The sequence below is a fragment of the Rana temporaria genome, chromosome 8 (assembly GCF_905171775.1).
Source record: "Rana temporaria chromosome 8, aRanTem1.1, whole genome shotgun sequence".
NCBI lineage: Eukaryota > Metazoa > Chordata > Amphibia > Anura > Ranidae > Rana > Rana temporaria.
This window is the reverse complement of record NC_053496.1, coordinates 62378173-62398872: the sequence shown is the minus strand read 5'-3', so window position 1 is coordinate 62398872 and position 20700 is coordinate 62378173. Positions and strand designations below refer to the sequence as shown.

Sequence of the window (20700 nt, the reverse complement as noted above, 5' to 3'; positions counted from 1 at the left end):
TGTAGGCACTATAACTTTTGCGCAAACCAATCAATATACGCTTATTGCGATTTTTTTTACCACAAATATGTAGAAGACGACGTATTGGCCTAAACTGAGAAAAAAAAAATTGGGATATTTATTACAGCAAAAAGTAAAAAATAGTGTTATTTTTTTCACAATTGTCGCTCTTTTTTTTGTTTATAGAGCACAAAATAAAAACGGCCAAAAGAAAGCTCTATTTGTGGGAAAAAAAGGATGTCAATTTTGTTTGGGAGCCACGTCGCACGAGCACGCAATTGTCAGTTAAAGCGACGCAGTGCCGAAAGCTGAAATTTCGCCTGGGCAGGAAGGGGGTTTATGTGCCCAATAATCAAGTGGTTAAAAAAACGTTGCCTTGTATCTGTTTATACAATTTACACACACAATATTTTTTTTAACAGAAAGGTACACACACAATATATACATTGCAAACAAACGTGGATTTCTAATAACGATGACATAGGAATCACAGGGCACTCTGGTATAGCCAAAAAAGCAGTACAACAGACGCCATCTACTTTGAGGCTCAGTTTGTCTGACTGGAAGCTTGGACTGAGCTGTCTGATTATGGATAAGTCACTCCTGACTTTTTCACTTATTAGTTCAGATCATAATGAATATGCGTAAAATCACTATGCATTTCCTTTAATAAAAAATATAAACCTGCATTCATTGATGGAGAGGTGGTAAAAAAAAGGAAAGGGAGTGATTAAATGTAATTGGATTAAATGTAATTAAAGGAATTGGTTTATGCAGGACTTCATTCCATGTACTCTATAGAGGTATATACAGGTGAGTATAAAGTTAGTCAGACATATGAGGGCAATCGGGTGGCTGTGGCCCAGATTCACGTACAGCGGCGTATCTTTGTGCAGGCGTAACGTATCCTATTTACGTTACGCCTCCGCAACTTAGACGGGCAAGTGCAGTATTCTCAAAGCACTTGCTCCGTAAGTTGCGGCGGCGTAGCGTAAATAGGCCGGCGTAAGCCCGCCTAATTCAAATGTGGAAGATGTGGGCGTGTGTTATGTAAATGTTATGTGACCCCACGTAAATGACGATTTTACGAACGGCGGATGCGCCGTCCATAGACATATCCCAGTGTGCATTGCTCCAAAGTACGCCGCAAGGACGTATTGGTTTCGACGTGAACGTAAATTACGTCCAGCCCATTCACGGACGACTTACGCAAACGACGTAAAATTTTCAAAATTCGACGCGGGAACGACGTCCATACTTAACATTGGTACGCCCACATGTACGCCTCATATAACAGGGGTAACTTTACGCTGGGAAAAGCCCAACGTAAATGGCGTATCTGTACTGCGTCGGCCGGGCGTACGTTCGTGAATTTGCGTATCTAGCCGATTTACATATTTCTAGGCGTAAATCAGCGTACACCCCCCTAGCGGGCAGCGTAAATATGCAGTTAAGATCCGACGGCGTAAGAGACTTACGCCGGTCGGATCTAATACAAATCTATGCGTAACTGATTCTAAGGCCCCGTACACACAACCGAGTTTCTCGGCAGAATTCAGCCAGAAACTCGATCGGAGCTGGATTCTGCCGAGAAACTCGGTCGTGTGTACACTTTTCAGCGAGGAAGCCGACGACTCAGACTCTGAGATACGACGGCGTATCTGGAGATACAACATCGTATCTCCTTTGAGAATCTGGGCCTGTATGTTTAAATGTAGTTATATGAATGGTACAAGTGTTGCCGACTGAATAAGGACCGCAACAAGCAAGGTGCTCATAGCTATCAGGTTGGACTTTCCCCTCCAAGTGCTTAGTTGGTGTGTGTCCAAAGTTTGCATTTGACTCTTGGCCAGATAAGAGGATTGTTATTGTATGCCTATGGCTGGTGTTCAAGCTAGGTGCCTCTATTTCTTTTGTCAAGCTTCAAAAGGTGCTGAAGGCCAAGCAAAGTTGAAACATATAATAGTTGTCAATGAGCAGTGGTGGCTTGATTGCCCTTTGATATTTGAAATTATACCTGTGAGAATGTCAATGAGAGAGCTGCCGATGGTTTGTTTTTAGGATTCCAGTGCTGTGATCCTGGTGAATTCCTGAACTGGAACAAGCATGTAGGATCAGAAGTTTTAGACTTCACTTGTTACATTCTTATTTCAGGACAGTGCAAGGCAATGAACTCCAATAATTTGCTGAATCGCATGGGGTTGATGGAACAACTTTGTTGTCCTTGATTTGGGGACGTCTCTGCTAATGTTTTGGTCTTGTTCAAGATTATTCTCTTTCTGGGCTGAATTGTTTGATATGGTAGCATCTCATCTTAGGCCTCGTACACACGATCAGTCCAAACCGATGAAAACGGACTGAAGTTCAGTTTCATCGGTCCAAATCGACCATGTGTACGCCCCATCGGTCTGTAGTCCTTCAGTCCAGAAACAGAGAACTTGCTTTAAAATTGGACCGATGGACGCCTGACCGATAGGTCAAAACCGATGGTTAGTACGCAAAAGCATCAATTCCAAACCTGGGCATGCTCAGAATCAAGTTGACGCATGCTTGGAAGCATTGAACTTCTTTTTTTTCAGCACATCGTTTTTTTACCTCACCGCGTTGGACTCGATCGGTTTTTAAACTGATGGTGTGTACGCACATCAGACTATCAGTCTGCTTCATCGGTGAACCGATGAAACTGAACTTCAGTCCGTTTTCATCGGTTTGGACTGATCGTGTGTACAGGGCCTTAGTCTACAAGTTTTGAAGCCTCTGGAGGTTTACCTATGTACTTGATAACTATGTTCCGCCTACATTGCCATACATTTGTTGCCAGATAAACAAGGCTTTAACTTTGTATAAACTTATTTACAAAGGACGTGCCAGTTCGAAAAAACGTAAACACCTAATTTGTACTTACTAGTTTACTTTATACTTCCAAAAATGTGGCAACCCCCCCCCTTTTTTTTTTTTGAGTTCCATTCATTTAAAGAACCATTTTGCAAAATGGTTACCTTGGCAATCGCACAGTGCAATGGTCACACTTCAGTACTAAAATTCAACAGCAGGTGGTGCAGCATTTAATTTTGATTGCCCTGTTTATTCCTTTTTAAACCTTTTAGGTCATCCAGATATTTGGCATTAATTTGTGTTGTCTATCAATATGTTGACAACAATGATTTTGCAGCATCATCGAATAATTAAAAGTAGCACACTGACCTACTACCCATGTAATAATTACAGCCAGATTACAGTCTCGCTGTTATGTTGTTATGGAGAATGTAGCAAGAAGGACCATCCCTGTTTAGGCATTACAATGGCTGCACTAGGAAGACACAGAGTTAAGAGCAGATTAATCTTGCCAGTGGAACCATATGAAGGTTTAACCACTTAAGGACCGGACCAATATGCTGCCTAAAGACCCAAGGTGTTTTTACAATTCGGCACTGCGTCGCTTTAACAGACAATTGCGCGGTCGTGCGACGTGGCTCCCAAACAAAATTGGCGTCCTTTTTTCCCCACAAATTGAGCTTTCTTTTGGTGGTATTTGATCACCTCTGCGGTTTTTATTTTTTGCGCTATAAACAAAAATAGAGCGACAATTTTGAAAAAAATTCAATATTTTTTACTTTTTGCTATAATAAATATCCCTCAAAAACATATATAAAAAAAAAAATTTCCTCAGTTTAGGCCGATACGTATTCTTTTACCTATTTTTGGTAAAAAAAAAAATCGCAATAATCGTTTATCGGTTGGTTTGCGCAAAATTTATAGCGTTTACAAAATAGGGGATAGTTTTATTGCATTTTTATTATTTTTTTTTTTTTACTACTAATGGCGGCGATCAGCGATTTTTTTCGTGACTGCATTATGGCGGACACTTCGGACAATTTTGACACATTTTTGGGACCATTGTCATTTTCACAGAAAAAAATGCATTTAAATTGCATTGTTTATTGTGAAAATGACAGTTGCAGTTTGGGAGTTAACCACAGGGGGCGCTGTAGGATTTAATGTTCACCTAGTGTGTGTTTACAACTGTAGGGGGGTGTGGCTGTAGGACTGACGTCATCGATCGAGTCTCCCTATATAAGGGATCACTCTATCGATGCAGCCGCCACAGTGAAGCACGGGGAAGCCGTGTTTACATACAGCTCTCCCCGTTCTTCAGCTCCGGGGAGCGATCACGACGGAGCGGCTATAAACGAATAGCCGCGCCGTCGTCCCGGATCGCTCCCCGCGGGAACCCGACCGCCGCATGTCGCGGGGGTGTCCCGATCGGACCACCGACCCGCGGAAAGGCAGGGACGTACAGGTACGCCAATGTGCCTATACGTGCCATTCTGCCGACGTATATGTACATGCGGCGGTCGGGAAGGGGTTAAAAAGAAAATGAAGGATTGAAGACATGCCCTTCCACTCAAAACTGAAATATAGGGCTCTTCTGATATGCATGCATTAAAAGCAACCTGTGCTGACAGAAATGCAGACGTTGTCATTGTTAAAATAAACCCATGGCCAGGCTATGAACACTTAAAATATTTACATATTCCTAAACAAGCAATACATGAACCTTAAAACAAGACCTTGAGGATCTTTATACAGTAGTTACAGGCACTGTGAAGAAATGCATCCTCAAAATGTATAGTAGAAGCAGTGAAAACCCAACTCATCTTTACAGCCTAACAACTAAACTGTTTAGAAAGAGACTGCAGCCTGGCTTCAGAGTCTCTGTTGTGATTGTCGAGGATGAATTACTTCACGGTACATGCAGCAACAAAGGTCAGTGAGGGCTTGTAGTAAGGCTCATTTACTGCTTCTTAAGGGTTAGTAAATACTAATGCCTATAGCCTGGACCCAGTTCATTCTGAAAATGCTAACTGCCTGGCTCTCAAGCTGAACCACCGGATTCATAATGGTCAGTAATATGGATTCTGATTAGAAGCCCTGACTTCAGTTTGAGTTAAAGTGCTACTAAAACCAGGACCCTGCATTCACTATATCTGGTCTCCCACAGTACACAGAACATGGAAATGCAATAGATTTAGTAAATCTTGTGACTTCTATCAGTGTCTGGGTAAAGCTTGAAGGAGTCGTTTTCATTCTTCTCTGACTGTCCTATGAGGCTGCAGGACCCCTGACCCTCTGTCTGGACAGTGTTGATGGGCCCTGTGCCGAGCACATGCACCCTCTCAAAGAAAAAAACTCATTAGCAATACACACCAAACTGAGCATGTACAGAGTGACTACAAAGAATCTGTATTATCAGAAGATGGATTAAAAACAGTGGAAGAACAGGAGATCAGGGAAGACAGGATCAAACAGCCTTTTTACACAAGGCAGAGGATCAACCTGAGTAAAACAAGCATGCTATACTGCATATACAGACTAATTTTACTCATGTCTGTGTCCCAAGTCACTAGGATAAATAGAGACAGTGAGTCTCCCCTGTGGGTACACAATATGCTGGTGTATTACTGGCTGTCTAGTGTGTGCGAGTATGAGGGACAATAGAAGGTATCCTCTTTAGAAAGATGAAATTAAAACTAGTTCTATAGACTATGAAACTCCTCTGAATGTATCGTTTTTACGCTACGCCGCCGTAAGTTATAGAGGCAAGTGCTGTATTCACAAAGCACTTGCCTCCTAAGTTACGGCGGCGTAGCGTAAATGGGCCGGCGTAAGGGCGCCTAATGCAAATGAGGAACAGGGGGGCGTGTTTTATGTAAATGACTCGTGACCCGACGTGATTGACGTTTTTAACGAACGGCGCATGCGCCGTCCGTGGACATATCCCAGTGTGCATTGCTCCAAAGTATGCCGCAAGGACGTATTGGTTTCGACGTGAACGTAAATTACGTCCAGCCCCATTCACGGACGACTTACGCAAACGACGTAAAAATTTCAAAATTCGACGCGGGAACGACGTCCGTACTTACCATTGGCTAGTTCATATTTTTGTTGAACTAACTTTACGCCGGAAAACGCCTTACGTAAACGGCGTATCTTTACTGCGACGGGCAAGCGTACATTGGTGAATCGGCGTATCTCACTGATTTACGCATTCTAGGCGTAAATCAGCATTCACGCCCCTAGCGGCCGGCGGAACTAGACAGCTAAGATACGACGGCGCAGGCAGTCGTATCTTAGCTACATTTAAGTGTAACTCAATTTGAGAATACACTTAAATGTACGACGGCTTGGATTCAGAGTTACGCTGGCGTATCTACTGATACGCCGGCTTAACTCTTTCTGAAACCGGCTAATAATATTTTTTACACTCGGGTTTCTCCTATATAGTTTAGTAAAAGATTACTTACATGTCCTGTGATGTTCGAGGTTCTCGACAGACTTTGCCATCCCACCCACAATACGGGTTTCGGGCTAGGATACAGTCATAGCATGAGGTGCTTCGGCTACATCCAGACAGTGGTAACTGGAGAACTCCACTCTGTGCTCCGATATACAAACTATTCTGTAAGACAAAGACAAGACACGTTCTATTTATTGCATAAATGTCATTTTTTAATTAGGAACTTGTTGGAACAAGACTTTCATTTGTGGCCAGCATCTAATTAACTCTGCCGAATCATTTAATATCATTAGGGAGGCCCAGAATTGCTGGTAGTTTAGATTTCACAGTGGGTTCAATAAGTTCACTACAAGATGATTAGAATGACATGAAGATACAAGCTGTCCCGTTTCCTAAACAGTCTTGGAGGCTCATGTAAACTGAAATAACACGAGCAGTAAACAAGCCCTGGGAGAGGCTCTTAGAATTGACAATTTGGTAGCAAACCAGAACAATTCAGCAAGTTCAGCGAAATAGAGAGGACATGATGTGAATACAAGAAGTGGATACAATATGACTAAACTAGGTGGAATACATTAGAGCTGTCTTGGCAAGATGGGTCTTTCCAGTACGCAGGAAATGCGTTCTCCACCCCCTCCACTACCCAGGTGCCTCAAACTTTTCTACAAGCACCACAAACAACCCTCTTCACAGGCACCATGATATAGCCATAATAGGCTATTTTTAACCACTTCAGAATTGGCTGTCCAATGACCGGGTAATTTTTTGCGATTCTGCACTGCGTCAATTTAACTAACAATTGCGTGGTTGTGCGATGCTGAACCCAAACAAAATTGACGTCCTTTATTTCCCACAAATAGAGCTTTCTTTTGGTGGTATTTGATCATCTCTGTGATTTTTATTTTTTGCGCTAGAAACTAAAAAACTGAAATTTTTTGTACATTTTGCTACAATAAATATCCCCATTTAAAAAAAAAAGGGCAATTTTTTTCTCAGTTTAGGCCGATATGTATTCTTCTACATATTTTTGGAAATAAATATCGCGATAAGCATATATTGATTGGTTTGCGCAAAAGTTATGGCGTCTACAAAATAGGGGATAGATTTATAGCATTTTTTTTTTTAGTAGTGGCGATCTGCGATTTTTATCGGGACTGCGACATTATGGCAGACACATCAGACACTTTTGAGACCATTTTGGGACCATTGCCAATTATACAGCGATCAGTGCTATAAAAATGCACTGATTACTGTGTAAATGTCACTGGCAGGGAAGCGGTCAACACTAGGGGGCGATCAAGGGTTTAACTGTGTTCCCTAGTGAGTGTTCTAACTGTATGGGGGATGGAAGTGACTGGGGGAATTGACAGATCATATTTCCTAGCTTGTAGGAACTCAAGATCTGCCTTTCCTCTCCTCACAGAACAGGGATGTGTGCCAACGATTGCCCGTGGCCAGCGGTCATCATGACTGTCGGTCACAAGCAACGGCACCCCCGCAATGCAGCGTGCGCCTGCTATCACGCTTAAAGGGACCGGCTTACACCTACAGCGGTTCGCAGGATCGTGCCGACCTGCCGCTGTATAACGACGGCGGATGGTCGACATGTGGTTAAAGGAATATATAGTAGTTGGAAAAGTGTCTTCAGTTTTAGTAAAAAATAAACAAATGTCAATGGTCTCTGCAAAGTGTCACTGGAACACCCTGTACCCCACAAAACAATACTGTCTAACTTAAATTACCTTTGCAGTAAATACAATAACCAGAAAACATTCTAGCATGCCAATTCAACAATAAAGGCAATGGGGTTGATTTACTAAAGGCAAATAGACTGTGCATTATGCAAGTGTTCCAGAGCTTAGCAAATGAGGCGAAGCTTCTCTTTGCAAAAAATACCCAATCACATGCAGGGAAAATAAAAAATAAAAAAACAGCATTTTTGCTTGGACGTGATTGGATGATGGAAGTCAGTAGAGCTTTGCCTCATTTACTAAGCTTTGGAGCAACTGAACTTGCAAAGTTGACAGTCTATTTGCATTTACTAAATCAACCCCAAAGTATCCTGAATGTTCTTAACTGCCATAATTCACAATCTTATGTATAAATGCTGTTATTAATTGCTTGTGTCGACTAAGAGAGCCAGATTGTTATATTGTAACCGAACTAAAAACAAAAAAAAGTGAAGATTGTTTGCTATACGTTCCAATTTTCCTCCACATACAGTGGGGCAGATTTAATATTACAGAGAGGATTGTGAATACTAATATATCTTATGATACCAGCAGGAAGGGGGAGAAGGGGGAGAGGGGGGTGGGCGGCCCTGGTACGAGCTGACATGGGAGGGGGAGGACGACACAGGAGCACAGAGGAGAGCAGAGAGCAAGGCAGCAGATGACGGAGGCATGTAGACTGACCACGTGTCAGGGCTCAGCAGCAATGATAAACCGTGGTCAGTTTACAAAGAGGAGGGCAGAAACTGGAAAGATCAGCCAGGTTTTTTAGGCGATACAGGGGGCCAAATGACACAGCACATGTATAACATGACTTAAGGGATTAGGATCCATTTTTTTTTAGGTTAACAAACGCTTTAACAATTTACAAAAAGTTGTCCATTGCTGTGGAAAATGCTTTTACAACTCCAACTGCTCTAAAGTGATAAAGATGTACCATTGGATTGGCTAAGCATAATCACACTTCGAGTTGCATTTTTATTAATAAGTAAATAAGTCTGCAAATATCAAACATTTTCCATGCCCTTTCTTGAAAATATATCAAAATCGCACAATTCTCAGGACTTTGTGCTATTTAATTTCTACTTCATTATCAGCAATAGACTGGGTGAGGTTATTTTGCACTGTGATTGGAATCCTACCTGTTGATTAGGAAAGAATGTTGAATACAAAGCCAGAAATGCTCGGTATTGTAGAGATAACACTGGAATTGCTGGCAAACTATTATTTGACATAGATTATAGCAAAGGCGAATGCTATCAATTTAGAAAATATTTACTATTTGCCTTTTTATCGTGAATTATTCAAATAAAATGTAGAGCCAACACAGTACACTGCTTAACCACTTCCATACCAGGCAATTATACACCTTCCCAAGTCAATTTTCAGCTTTCAGCGCTGTCGCAATTTGAATGACAATTGCGCGGTCATGCTACACTGTACCCACACAATATTTTTATGATTTTGTTCCCACAAATAGAGCTTTCTTTTGGTGGCATTTGATAACCTCTGCGATTTTTATTTTTTGCGCAACAAATAAAAAAAGAGCGACATTTTTTAAATAAAATACGTTTTTCTTTGTTTCTGTTAATTTATTTTGTAAATAAGTACCTTTTCTTCTTCAATGACGGGCACTGATATGGCTGCACTGACGGGCACTGATATGGCTGCACTGACGGGCACTGATATGGCTGCACTGACGGGCACTGATAAGGCTGCACTGACGGGCACTGATAAGGCGTCACTGACGGGCACTGATAAGGCGTCACTGACGGGCACTGATAAGGCGTCACTGACCGGCACTGATAAGGCGTCACTGACCGGCACTGATAAGGCGTCACTGACGGGCACTGATAAGGCGGCACTGATGATGGGCATTGATAGGCGGCACTGATGGGTGGCACTGGAATGCAGCACTGATGGGCACTCATAGGCGGCACTGATGGGCACTCATAGCTGGCAATGATGGGCACTTATGGGTGGCACTGATAGGTGGCATGGATGGGCACTGATAGGTGGGCACTGATGGGCACATATGGGCATGGATAAGCACTGATAGGTGGCACGGATGCACACTGGTGGGTGGCACTGATGGGCATCACAAATTTTGTTGTGCTATGATGGTGCCAGTCAGTGCCCATTTGTGGGCACTGATTGGCATATGTTATGTATACATTTGTACATGTGGATGGCAATAAGGACTTACCTGGCCATCCACATGTTGGGTGCTTCCCTGGTGGTCCAGGGCGGCATCCTGGTGGTCCAGTGTGGGCATCCGAGGGGGGGCTACACTGATAAACAATCAGCGCAAACCCCCCGTCAGGAGAGCCGCCGATCGGCTCTCCTCTACTCGCGTCTGTCAGACGCGAGTGAGGAAGAGCCGATCAACGGCTCTTCCTGTTTACATCGTGATCAGCCGTGATTGGACACGGCTAATCACGTGGTAAAGAGCCTCCGCCGGAGGCTCTTTACTGAGATTGGTGGTGCGGTGTGTCAGACTGACACACCACACCACTGATCGCCGCGATCTGCGCCCCCACAGGCGCGCGGCGGCTGTTATCCTGCAAGACGTCAATAGACGTCCAGTCAGGATAACTAAACCACTTCCCGGATGTCAATATGCTATTGACCGGGCGGGAAGTGGTTATTAAAGCTGTCCATAGATGACAAAGAATGCTTATATGATATCTGCATAGAATCTGACCACCTATCCATTAATGCTTGCAGACAGAGTCTCCGCTTGTTCAGAATATGATGGAAGGAAAAACTAAACTGATAATTCCAATCTAGCGAAAAATATTTGCAACAGCCTCTAATGTCTATGAGATCATTTAAAGAGAAACTGCAGTCTGTTCACATAATTTGTAATAAAAACATCTTTGCCATTCTGAAGCTTCCCTCCAACCACTTTTATTATTTTAGATATACTGTGATTCTGTACTTGCGAGCCTGGCTGCATCCATTTTAACTGTGGGCAGCTGAAGCTGCTGCCTGTTCACTTCCTGGATTTTTACACCTTCAGCTCTGCAGCCCTGCAGCTCTCATTGGCCCTCTTATGACTCATTCCTCCTACCTTCATGGCAAACTCTCAGGAGAGTGAGAGAGAGCTGTGCATAATGTCAGAAGCCTAGGCTTATTACCAGACAAGAAACAGGAAGTGGGCTGTATAAGGCATTTACTGACAGAAAAAGTTTTACAATGCCTCGTGGGCCATGTAGTTCCGCAACAGCTGGAGGGTTATAGTTTGGCGATCCCTGCTTTAAAGGAACAACATTTTTAGAGTAACAAAACTTTAATTATACATGCAATAACACATAATATATAACACAGACAGTACCTGTTTCTTGGAGATAACCAATTTCTCTACCGGCTGTGACTTTTTGAAGATCTGGATCTCCTCTATGATATGAACTTGGGATTTGATGACTACTGCCTTGTGAATCCAACCATTATCTGCATTAAAGCATGAGGAACATCAGACACCTAACCAGCAGTTTATCAAACACCAAGAGAGACTTAGGCAGTCCATAGACGATTCTAATAGAACTAAAAATAAATGACTTGATTCCGTCATCCACACATTCGAGGTGGATGGGGGAATCCTCCCCGCTGAGTCTTTTTATTCTGATAGTGGGGAGACTTACCAGCTATAGCCGGCAGCGCTGATCAAGCAGAAAGTTTCCAGCAGGGCAATAGGTAGACTGACTTCTGTAAAACCACCCTGCCCATACATGGATCAACATTTGGTCAGTCCTTGCTGAGCTGGCTAAATTTTGACCCATGCATGGCTGGCCTAAAACTGGCCATACACCAACTGAAATTCCAATACTGCAGCAGGGACCGGCAGAAGTTCAATCAGTGTGTGGCTGCGCCTCCTTTTCAAAACTTGGTTGTTTTAGTTCTGTCAAAGGAACATGCTGGGGGGGGGTTGGATTCCACCACCCTTCTCATTTGTGTGGATGAAGGAGCATTACCAGCTTTAGATTCACCCAAAAAATATTAGCATCCCCTGCATCTACAAACTCAGATACAATAGAGGAAAGGGGGCTCAGATGAAACCAAAGAGCCTTCTAACTAAATCCAAACCATGGGTGCCGGCAATGCAATGATGATGCAAAAATAGAGAGGAAAACTTGGACAGCCGCACTCCAAAAAACGTTCCTTTTATTAAAACTGGTCACAAAAATACATGCCACAGCAAAAAATAGAACAGAAGCTGATGCGTTTCACACTGTAGCCCAGTGCTTAATCATAGCTATCTATGATTAAAGCGGGAGTTCACCCGAATTTTTTTTTTTTAACATTAGATTTAGGCTAATAAAGGGGAGCAGACACGGGTATTTTTTTTAAAATCAATGCCGTACTTACCGTTGTAGAGATAGATGTTCTCCCGCCGCTTCCGGGTATGATCTTCGGGACTGGGCGTTCCTATTTGATTGACAGCCTTCCGACGGTCGCATACAGCGCGTCACCAGTTGCCGAAAGAAGCCGAACGTCGGTGCGGCTCTATACGGCGCCTGCGCACCAACGTTTGGCTACTTTCGGAAACTCATGACGCGCTGTATCCGACGGTCGGAAGGCTGTCAACGCCCAGTCTTGCAGCCCATACCCGGAAGCGGCGGGAGAACATCTATCTCTACAACGGTAAGTACGGCATTGATTTTTAAAAAAAATACCAGTTTCTGCTCCCCTTAATTAGCCTAAATCTAATGTTAAAAATTTATATTTTGGGTGAACCTCCACTTTAAGCACTGGGCTACAGTGTGAAACGCGTCCGCTTCTGTTCTATTTTTTGCTGTGGCATGTATTTTTGTGACCAGTTTTAATAAAAGGAACGTTTTTTGGAGTGCGGCTGTCCAAGTTTTCCTCTATATTTTTGCAAACTCAGACACAAGCTTAGCATGCAATGTGTATATATATATATATATATATATATATATATATATATATATATATATATATATATATATATATATATATATATATATATATATATATATATATATATATATATATATATACACACACACACACACACAACATTTATCATTACACTTGCTCTCTTACATAATCCCGAACCATGTATAAGAACCACTCAGGGTATTATTTGAAACCAAAGCAAACAGACTATTGCCTTGTCCAGCCAATGCAAATAATTTGGCCTACCAGTGAACCCTCCAATGGGCTATTGATAGTTAAAATAAAAGCACATCTCTGACCAATATTAGAAATCCAGCCCAAAACCCACACTAGTTATCAAGGCTCCCATCTGCTAAGAAACCGTTTTATTATACAGACCTGTGCCAAGAAACAGAACATCGTATTGTTCCTTATCCAGAGCTGTGACTCTGTCTGCCGCAATCTGGGTATAAATGATGTTCTTCTTCATGAGAACTGGTTGCTTGTCAATGGACTTTACCGCCTCCGCCATGAGAGGATGGAGTTTTACGAAATCCAGGACATTATTGGGGAGATCCTGAGAAGTGGTGTAATTGCTGCTTCGCAGTTCATTTGTAATGCACTGTGTGAAAGAAAAGGTATTAGTTGAATTATTATGTGTGGGTTCTCTAGACAATTTCTGCTGATGCTTTAATTTTTTCACCTATGCCATTTTTGTTACTTTGAGGTCAATTAAGATCAGATAAAACGAGAACAAATCAAGGCGAAACCTCTAAACCTGTAATGTTTTCACGGTCTTGAAACATTTCTTTATGAAGAAATAAAGCCATGTAAACACAGGCATTTTTTTTTTTTTTTATCATTCAACCCAGCATTTTTTTTCCTCCATTTAGGAAAAGGGTCTATAATATTGTCAGGATATGCCGTACAGTTTTGAACTGAAAGGCTAGATATGCCTTATGCATTATTTTTTATTGAATTTCCCCTCAAGATTCATTAATCAGAATTTTAGGTATAGTCTGGTAACCCTTTAACAGTTTCTCCATTATACCCGCTTATATATCATCAAATAATCTGCAATCTGGGTATAATTGTATGGGAAACCAGGAACCACAAAAATAAATTAAAGCGGAAGTTCACCCAAATAACATTTTTCTCAGAACAACTTCTTTAGACTTCTAACATGTATAGTCCGCAAATTGTTTTTTTTTTTACGCTGTACATACCTTATAATCTATCTTTTCATTCCGGGTACTTCTCCCCGCGGGAGTAGGCGTTTCCAAGCTGAGGAGGCATGTCACCTGGGAGGTCGCCCAGATGATTGACGTCTTTTCAGCAAAAGTTCCCCCCGGCAGATAAGGCCCCACCCCCCGTATTGCGTAGGCGCGTCCGAGTCACGGCGTTTTCGAAAGAAGCCGAACATGCAGATCTGCTAGTCGGCTCTATACGGCGCCTGCGCAATACGGGAGGCGGGGCCTTATCTGCCGGGGGGAACTTTTGCTGAAAAAACGTCAATCATCTGGGCGACCTCCCAGATGACATGCCTCCTCAGCTTGGAAATGCCTACTCCCGCAGGGAGAAGTATCCGGAAGCTGGAATGAAAAGATAGATTATAAGGTATGTACAGCGTAAAAAAAATAAATAAATTTGCGGACTGTACATGTTAGAAGTCTAAAGAAGTTGTTCTGAGAAAAATGTTATTTGGGTGAACCTCCGTTTTAAGGGTGAATATAACATTTCCTGCAATAAGCTAAATTTGGCCTTTCCGCACATACAGTGCCTTGAAAAAGGATTTATATCCCTTAAAATTTTACACATTTTGTCATGTGACAACCAAAAACGTGAATGTATTTCATTGAGATTTTATATGAGTGACCAACACATAGTGGCACATAATTGCGAAGTAGAAGGAAAATGATGAATGGTTTTCAAAATTTTTAACAAATAAATATCTAAGTGTGGCGTGTATTTGTATTCAGAACCACCTTTTGCTGCAAGTCTTTTTGGGGATGTCTCTACCAGCTTTATAGATGGTGAAATTTTCACCCATTCTTCTTTGCAAAGTAGCTCAATTTCTGTCAGATTGGATGGAGAGCGTCTGCGAACAGCAATTTTCAAGTCTTTCCACAGATTCGCAATTGGATTTAGGTCTGGACCATTCTAACACATGAATATGCTTTGAGCTAAACCATTCCGCTGTGGCTCTGGCTGTTGGTGTTGGTGTTTAAATGATGCTCAATTGGTACTAAGGGGACCAAAGTGTGCCAAGAAAATATCCCCCACTGTCAGGGCTGGGCTTCCTTCTCTGAGCTGGCCGCTCAACTGTCGGTTAAAGAGGAAGTAAACCCTGATGGGTATTACTTCCTCTTTGTTTCCCTGCAAAGGTAAAGCATAATGGGCTACTATAATGTGCCCATAATGTGTCACTAACCTGAAACCGAAACCTGCGATGTCCCCGATTTCCTCACTGGCTGGAAGCATCCATTCTTCAGCCCTCTTCCTTTCCGGGGACGCAAACTCCAGCTCTGGGAGCCGCCAGTCACGGCATGAACCCATCTAGAAACGGCACAGTGTGCCCTTTCTAGAGTATGCATGCGCCAAATACATTGGCGCATGCGCAGTAGAAATGATCGTACGGGGAATTGTAAATATCTCCTAAACCGTGTAGGTTTAGGAGATATTTTAAACACCTACTGGTAAGCCTTAATCTAGGCTTACTTGTAGGTGAAAGTGGTCTACAACCATTTTAATTGCCAGCTTCCATCTCTCCACAGGGACTCACCTGTTGAGGATATCCTGCTAGTGAGTTCTGCTTACTTAAGCCGTCCAGCCCAGATCTTCTCTGCCTTCGCCTGTTCAACATCACAGAGACACTCTCCTGTGTGCCTGTTAAAGACTTGCTTGGCTGACATCCCTTCTGGTTCCAGATCCTGCTTGCTGTTCCACTACGCTGATCCCTGGCTTCCTGACTTCCTGGCTTGTCCGACGATCCGTTCCAGTTACCGACTTTGGCTATGTTTTGGCTATGTTTTGACTATGTTTGTTCTATTTACTTTTATTATTATTAAACAAGTGTGATTTAACTGTACTTCTGTCTCCGTCTGATTCATGATTTCTGAAACCCACCCCATTACACCACCACCAGCCTGAACCATTGATACAAGGCAGGATGGATCCATGCTTTCATGTTTACACCAAATTCTACTATCTGAATGTAGCAGCTGAAATTGAGAACTGATCAGATCAGGCAATGTTTTTCCAATCTTCTAATGTCCAATTTTGGAAGCCCGTTTCCTGAATTGTAGCCTCTGTTTCCTGTTCTTAGTTGACAGAAGAGGCACCTGGTGTGGTCTTCTGCTGGAGTGGTCTTCTGCTGATGTAGTTCATCTGCTTCAAGGTTCGATGTGTTGCGAATTCAGAGATGGTATTCTTCATACCTTGGTTGTAACAAGTGATTATTTGAGTTACTGTCGCCCAAACTGCCCATTCTCCTCTGACAACAACAAATAATTTTCGTCCACCCAACTGACGCTCATTGGATATTTGTTTTAGGACCATTAAACCCTAGAGATAGTTGTGCGTGAAAATCCCAGCCTGTCTGCCACCAACCACCATGCCACATTCAAAGTCACGTAAATTCCCTTTCTTCCCCATTCTGATGCTCGGTTTGAACTTCAGCACGTCACCTTCACCATGTCTAGATGCCTAAATGCGTTGAGTTGATGCCATATGATTGGCCGATTAGCAATTTGTGTTACCAAGCAATTAAACAAGTGTACCTACTAAAGTGGCCAGTGAGTGTATATTCATCTTTGTTCATATTTAAGTTGATCCTGCTGCTTATGCCTTGACTCTAGATAAGTTGTGCATGTTTGGCATATGTTTTATATACACACACACACAACATGACTGATTAAGGGCTAAGAAACACTTACAGAACCTGGTCTTGGCCTTGGTGGATTCCCTTGATATCGAGACCATTTCCGCAAATTATTTTGATATTCCATGTAATCACCCTCAAACACATCGTGAATATCTGTTATGCTATACCGGCAAACTGCTGAGGCTTCCATGTTTCTCCTGGAAGAGAGACACAAAACAAAATTACTACATGTTTGCAGCAGCGGTCTTTACATTTTTCTGAAACAACGGAACAATGCACAGCTTAACGCAAAAACTCTGAATTAGAAAACACATATCAAGATACATTAGCTGAGCTAACAGCCTATATTATGGGCATTTATACTGCAGCAGTCACAAATAAACTACACTGATGGAACAGCTGAGGCCCCTGTGATTCGCCAAGGCAAGCAATACACTGACTTGGCTAGATAGCTCCACTAGTAGGCAACACATTTTCTGAGATGACTGAACACCATTGCTACAACATGGATAAAGAAAGAATATTATGGATGTGCAGAAAACGCAACCAGAGAGATGGAATGAAGTGAAAATGAATATGAGAGCAATTTAAAACAAATCAGAGCCACAAAAATATATTAGGCGCACAGAGAGGAAAAGATCAGCAAAAGGAACATAAACAACCCCCCACGTAGCATACAGTCTTCCAGCAGATGAGACTCGTTTATTTAAGCAGACTTTCCTCAAATGATTACTGTAAGCTATGTTTAATGTCTGGCAGTAACAGATAAATCAAGAGTAATAGAAGCAAACCATTCTTTTTTTTGGTACCAGAAATAAATAGTGTCACAGCAATAGGGCCCTTTCACACTCGCGTTCTGAAAAGTCCTGCATGCATCTTTGGTGCGCTTTCCAGAAGTGCACCAAAGATGCACCTTCCATTGAAATCAATATGAACCGCATAAAAAAATGCAACAAAAAAAAGGACCCAGTGTGTGTTTTTTGGTGCATTTTTTGGGGTAACATGACACTTTTTTTTTTTTTTTTTTTTTTTTTAAAGATGCTGGTTATATAGCTATATATATGCCCCTGTACCTCCATTGTCTGTTCAATGTTCCATTCAGTTCAGCCCCTTCCACTCCTCCCCTCACATGTGTCTCAATCTGCCCCTGGCTTTCAGTTCAAAAGTTTTGGTCGCCCCCTCCTCCCCACTCATTTATAGTGGTTCACAGATTCTTTCTATCGTGTTCCTGGCTCCTCCCCCTCTGCAGTGTCCTGTGTAAAGACGGGGCAAAAGATGGTGGGGCTCTGCTCTGTCTTTGCACCACTCGAGCAGAGAGGAGCTTGGTGACCACAAAGTAGGTACAGGGGGGCACTGTATGTGTGGGTATCCTCTCGTTAAGGATACCGACGACTTCTGGCTTCTTAACCCCTTGGCGCCGTCCGTATGCAAATACATGGTCACTAGGCACCTGGTCCTTAGCGCAGAGGGGCCGCATTTTTGCATGAATTGCTGCCAATACACCTGCGCCGCTGTGTGCTCCCATCACAGTTACCTTTGCCTGACCAAAAGCTCCAGATTGCTCCTTGCAAATCAGAGTTTTTGGATCACGTGGTCCTAAGCCCTGCCTCCCAGGGTCATAAACCTTTTTAATGGCAAGGAGGTGTCGGGGCTAACAGGTTAACAACCAATAAATAGCTGGTTGTTAAGGAGCCAACACCCAAAGGCTTCCTTACATAGGCGTGGGCATAGGGTGAGCCAGGTGTTCCTGGGCACACCCTATTTACCCCATGTGGCACATATTTCCTTTGTTTAGACCCCAGATATTTCACACAAATAAAAAAAAAAACATAATAAAATAAATACAAATAAAAACTACTGACACTGTCCACTGCCCTACTGACACCATCCACTGCTCGAATGATGGCGTCAGTATATATACACATACATGCATATGTGTTTGAGATTTGGGGTGCACACCTTAATGCATTAGGCTGCACACACCTATGCTTCCTTAACAATCAGCTATCCACTGCTTATGCGCTGCCTGCAACAGGTTGTGCTCCCGATGACGTCAGACAGATGAAACGCATAGGGCGGAGTCAGAGGCACGTCGGTCTAACACTTCCGGTCTGGACTGCAAACACAGTTTGTTCAGCTCCAGTTGATTTTCCTTTTTGCCTATTTTTGTTTATGTACAATGTGGGTATTCAAACTCTTTGCACATTAAACTTTATTTTTAACGGATTTACTCTATGGACATCCTTTCTTCTCCCGTATAAAACACCTTGGAGGATCGCAAGCAGCGCCTGGAGCCGGCCCCAGTTATCCCCAGGTTGCTACACAGTGGCACTTATACTGTGACCGCGTCATCCCCCAGGAGGGGGAAAAGTATCTGGTGAGTGCAACTTTGTACAGAGCACGGTGTGTCACGCACAGAGCAAGATCTGAAGGGTTCACCCAGCATCGTTGAACTTTTTAAGCACAATGTCACTTTATCACCTCTTTTGTTTTCACAAATCTTATTTTGATTCACTGGACCGATTTTTTTCTGGACTCTATTTATGTATTCTAAAAGGATTTATTTATGCATTTTTACACCTGATTTCTGATTCAAATACCCGGCCGAGGGTTCAAACAAGTAAACACCCGGCAGGTGGTATATCCATTTATTCATTTCATTGTGTTTGATGGTATACTTTGCTCACTGTGGTTTGTTGTCACATTCACAAGTAGCATTAGACTAGCACCTACCAACACCCGGCCGAGGGCACATTGCATCAATAAACACCCGGCCGAGGGTCCAACACATATATACACACTTATTTTTATTTTTTCATTTTTGTGTCATTAATTTTCCACGCTCCACACTTCATTATATTACATATTTTTCATAGTCAATACCCAGCTGGGGGTAACACCACATTTATTTTGAATCCACTTGGATTCCCCTGTCTTTCATCAGAACAGCGCCATACCTACACCCCCTTTTTCTCTCAACACATTTAAAACACGCTATGCACTTTAAGATGCACAGTGCATTTTAGGGGTGCTGCAGTGTGAAAGGGTCCTTATACTGCTGCATGGTTTTGTACAGGGATGGACTGGCCATTGGTACTACAGGGAGTTTCCTGGTGGGCCGATGGCTCAGTGGGCCGGCTTCAGTGACATCGGACCGCCACCCCCCACTGCTCCTCTGTCTCTCCCTTGCCGCAGGGTTCACCTGGGGGGAACAGAGAAGCAGGGGGGAGGACCAGAGGAGCAGGGGGGACAACAGAGGAGCATGGGGGAGGGGACAGACAGCTGACTCAACAGCTATGGCCTGGGAGTTTCTCACTTCTGCCTAATCCTGTCCCATAAGGGGGGGCACCGAACTGATTCTTTGCCCCGGGTGAAATAATGTCTAGCTTCCCCACTGGTACTGCCTATAAGAGTACCAGTACCAGCCGTTCTACTCTAATAAAGTAGAATGGCTAGTGGCTAGTGAAGAGGAAGAGGGGGCTTGGGTGGCCCAGGGGGGGTGAAGTGGGCCAGTCTGGATGAAGTCCAGGGCCAAATTTTTGTCCCAGTCCAGCCCTGGTTTTGTAATAATACGGTGCCCAAAATAGTGTGGTAAGAGACGGTTTAATTGAGATACACTTGTAACTAAATGTCTTATAGACATAGATGCATTGCACAATGCTATTAATCCTGTACTGCCCGGGGAGTGTAGAATGAACAATTTATCTCAGCAGCAACAAACTGCCTAATCAGTAGGCTGGGAATGGTTTAGTGACCAAGATATATTGCTTGAATGCAGAGATGAAAGGTGAGGTTAGGAACCTGGCTATGATGTTTGGTAGGTGTGTCTGGATTATAAAACTAGCTGTACATGCAGGTAAGACAGTTCTTATGTAATACAGACGCTTGCC

The 20700-nt window shown here is 42.9% G+C and overlaps 1 protein-coding gene across 2 annotated transcripts in view; it reads right to left on the bottom strand.

Moving 5' to 3' along the window:
* The window catches only part of SEMA4G (semaphorin 4G), a 273488-nt gene that overhangs the window by 5118 nt on the left and 247670 nt on the right, over positions 1-20700 (bottom strand). For both annotated transcript variants that reach the window (XM_040361900.1, XM_040361901.1), the window contains exons 10-13: positions 16863-17007; positions 13327-13549; positions 11366-11481; positions 6306-6460 (exon numbers count right to left, since the gene is read on the bottom strand). In XM_040361900.1, coding sequence (XP_040217834.1) covers positions 6306-6460; positions 11366-11481; positions 13327-13549; positions 16863-17007 — 639 coding nt within the window. The remainder of the gene's footprint in view (positions 1-6305; positions 6461-11365; positions 11482-13326; positions 13550-16862; positions 17008-20700) is intronic.